Source organism: Papaver somniferum, chromosome 6, assembly GCF_003573695.1.
Source record: "Papaver somniferum cultivar HN1 chromosome 6, ASM357369v1, whole genome shotgun sequence".
NCBI lineage: Eukaryota > Viridiplantae > Streptophyta > Magnoliopsida > Ranunculales > Papaveraceae > Papaver > Papaver somniferum.
The window spans coordinates 149,305,869-149,308,203 of NC_039363.1; the positions used below are offsets into that span (position 1 = coordinate 149,305,869).

Consider the following 2,335-nt stretch of genomic DNA (forward strand, 5'->3'; position numbering starts at 1 on the left):
TGCTTATTTTATAGGTTACCTTATTGTTGTGTGTTCCTAAGTTGTGTTATTTAACGAATGTAACGTATTTTTTTTTCCTGCAAATGTAATGTACTTTCTTTTTTCTTGCAAATGTAATGTTTTTCAGAGTACCGGAAAATGTAATATTTTTAATATTTTCCTACAAATGTATTGTTTTTCTTAACTTAAATTGGAAAACCAACTAACCATGTCTCACCGCACAGATAAATAAAAAAACATATAATAAAATCATTCTGAATCGGAGTCCAAAAAAAGTCCTCCTGGGTCGTAATGGTCTTGATCAACATCAACCTCGTCCGTGTCTTCTCCCGAATCCAGCTCGTTGTCTATCGCATCTCCAGGAATTTCACCATCCCTTAGACCTTGACCATGTCGTTCCCATATATGACCTGCAAGATCCGTACGAAGTCTCTCCTGGAGAACTGGGTTTTGTAAAGCCTCGCTTTTCTGCCTCAGGTAACCTACTATAAGTGCATGAGGTGGGTCTGACACATAATTCCACTCCGAGTCACGATGTTCATCCTCTACAACGATATTATGCAATATCAAGCAGGTTCTCATGATCGATTTCATATCTTTCTTTTCCCAGTAGTTACATCTATGGTAAAGGATCCTAAATTTACTTTTCAGTGTCCCAAATGTCCGTTCCACATCTTTCCTCTTTTCCATTTGATATTTGTTAAATAACTCGAGAATTGGAATACCACTGGGTGCACCGTAAGCTTGGACTAACACAGAGTAACTCTTATAAATTCCATCCACTAAATAATACCCCTGCGCCGACTGGTTCGCATTGATAGTAAAATGACAAGGTGGTGCAATACCATTGAGATTTTCATCAAACAAATTAGAGGACTTCAAAACATTAAGATCATTGCTGGGTCCACCCACTCCAAAATAGCCATGCCAAAACCACCTATCGTATGAAGCAACCGCCTCAAGAACACAGGTGGAATAACTTTTTTGGCTTGTGTGTGTTCCCGTCTCATCTTGTTGACACACCCTACAACCCCAATGCATACATTCCAGGATACCAAGCATTCCTGGAAAGCCTCTAACAGCGTTTTCCTTCATAAGACACTTCACATCATTCATAGTAGGACGTCTCATGTATTCCGCATTAAACCCAAACATAATTGCATCACAAAACTTCTTAATATAATAGTAAATAGTAGAAGCAGCCATACGGGTATAATCATCAATGCTATCGGGTGGGATACCTATACAAAGACACTTCATAACGGCATACATTTTCATGTGTGGGCTATGACCTGGAATTCTTGCAGCATCTTTTCTTTTTCGAAAGTCTGGGTCAACCTCACATATTTTGTGCATAATTTTTAAGAAAAGGAGACGATACATACCTAAACAGCCATGGAACTTTTTTGGTCCCCAAGTGCAACCATCGATGAAATAATCGTGCATCAACCTTGCATCCGCTTCGGAACGATTTCTATTGATTGATTCTCTCTTTGCCACTTGAGTTGGAACGGGTTGATGCAAATTATGAGTATGTTGCTGCATACATTGATATAGCATTAGAAGATTTTTCTTTGTATCTTCGTCATCTAAATCATCGGCCAGAGGAACCCCCAATTTGGTTGACATATATCTCCTTAAAGACATTCTTCAATTAACAACAACACCGGAGTGACCATAAAATGGTATCAAAATTGACATCTAACAAACTTAACACAAGAATTCAAGTAAAATTGACATTTGCAAATGAATTCCAACTAAGGTGCAGCGTTTTATGACCATGATAATATCTATAACGTGTAAATTACATATACAATTAGACATATAATCTAAGTTATCTCATTTTTCAATCACACCAAATCATATAACTTGTAAATAACCTATAGAATTAGACATAGTAAGTAAAGTCCCTAAAATTAACAATCTTAAAAAATTCAAGTCCTCACATGGTTGTAAAATTAACTGAATTTTTGTTATGCATCAAATATCTAATGAAAATCTTTTCAATTCAAAAACAATTAAAAAAATTAGAGTTTTAAGTTTATTGGATTACCTTTAATTATTGAGATGATTAACCTACTCAAAAATAACCCCCACTATCGATAAGAGCTTTCTCAACAAACCCGAATTCTAAAACTATGTGGGTGATTTTTAGTTATTTTGGTTGAGAAGAGAAGGAAGAAGGGGGTAGAAGAAGAACATGATGAGGGATGAATGAACTGTGCTCGTTCTTCCTGGAAGTTTTGGCTAAAAAGAGAACGGTTAATGGCTACCCGGTTCAATCGATTTTGACCGGTCAAGATAAGGAAAACGGTTAATGGATAGCCGTTTCTTC

General features: G+C 36.5%; 1 protein-coding gene across 1 annotated transcript; it reads right to left on the reverse strand.

Moving 5' to 3' along the window:
• Positions 1 to 249: 249 nt before the first annotated feature.
• LOC113291652 lies at positions 250 to 1,647 on the reverse strand. The gene has a single exon (XM_026541163.1). It carries the CDS (start codon positions 1,645 to 1,647, stop codon positions 250 to 252), a length of 1,398 nt encoding a protein of 465 aa, XP_026396948.1.
• Positions 1,648 to 2,335: the final 688 nt, after the last annotated feature.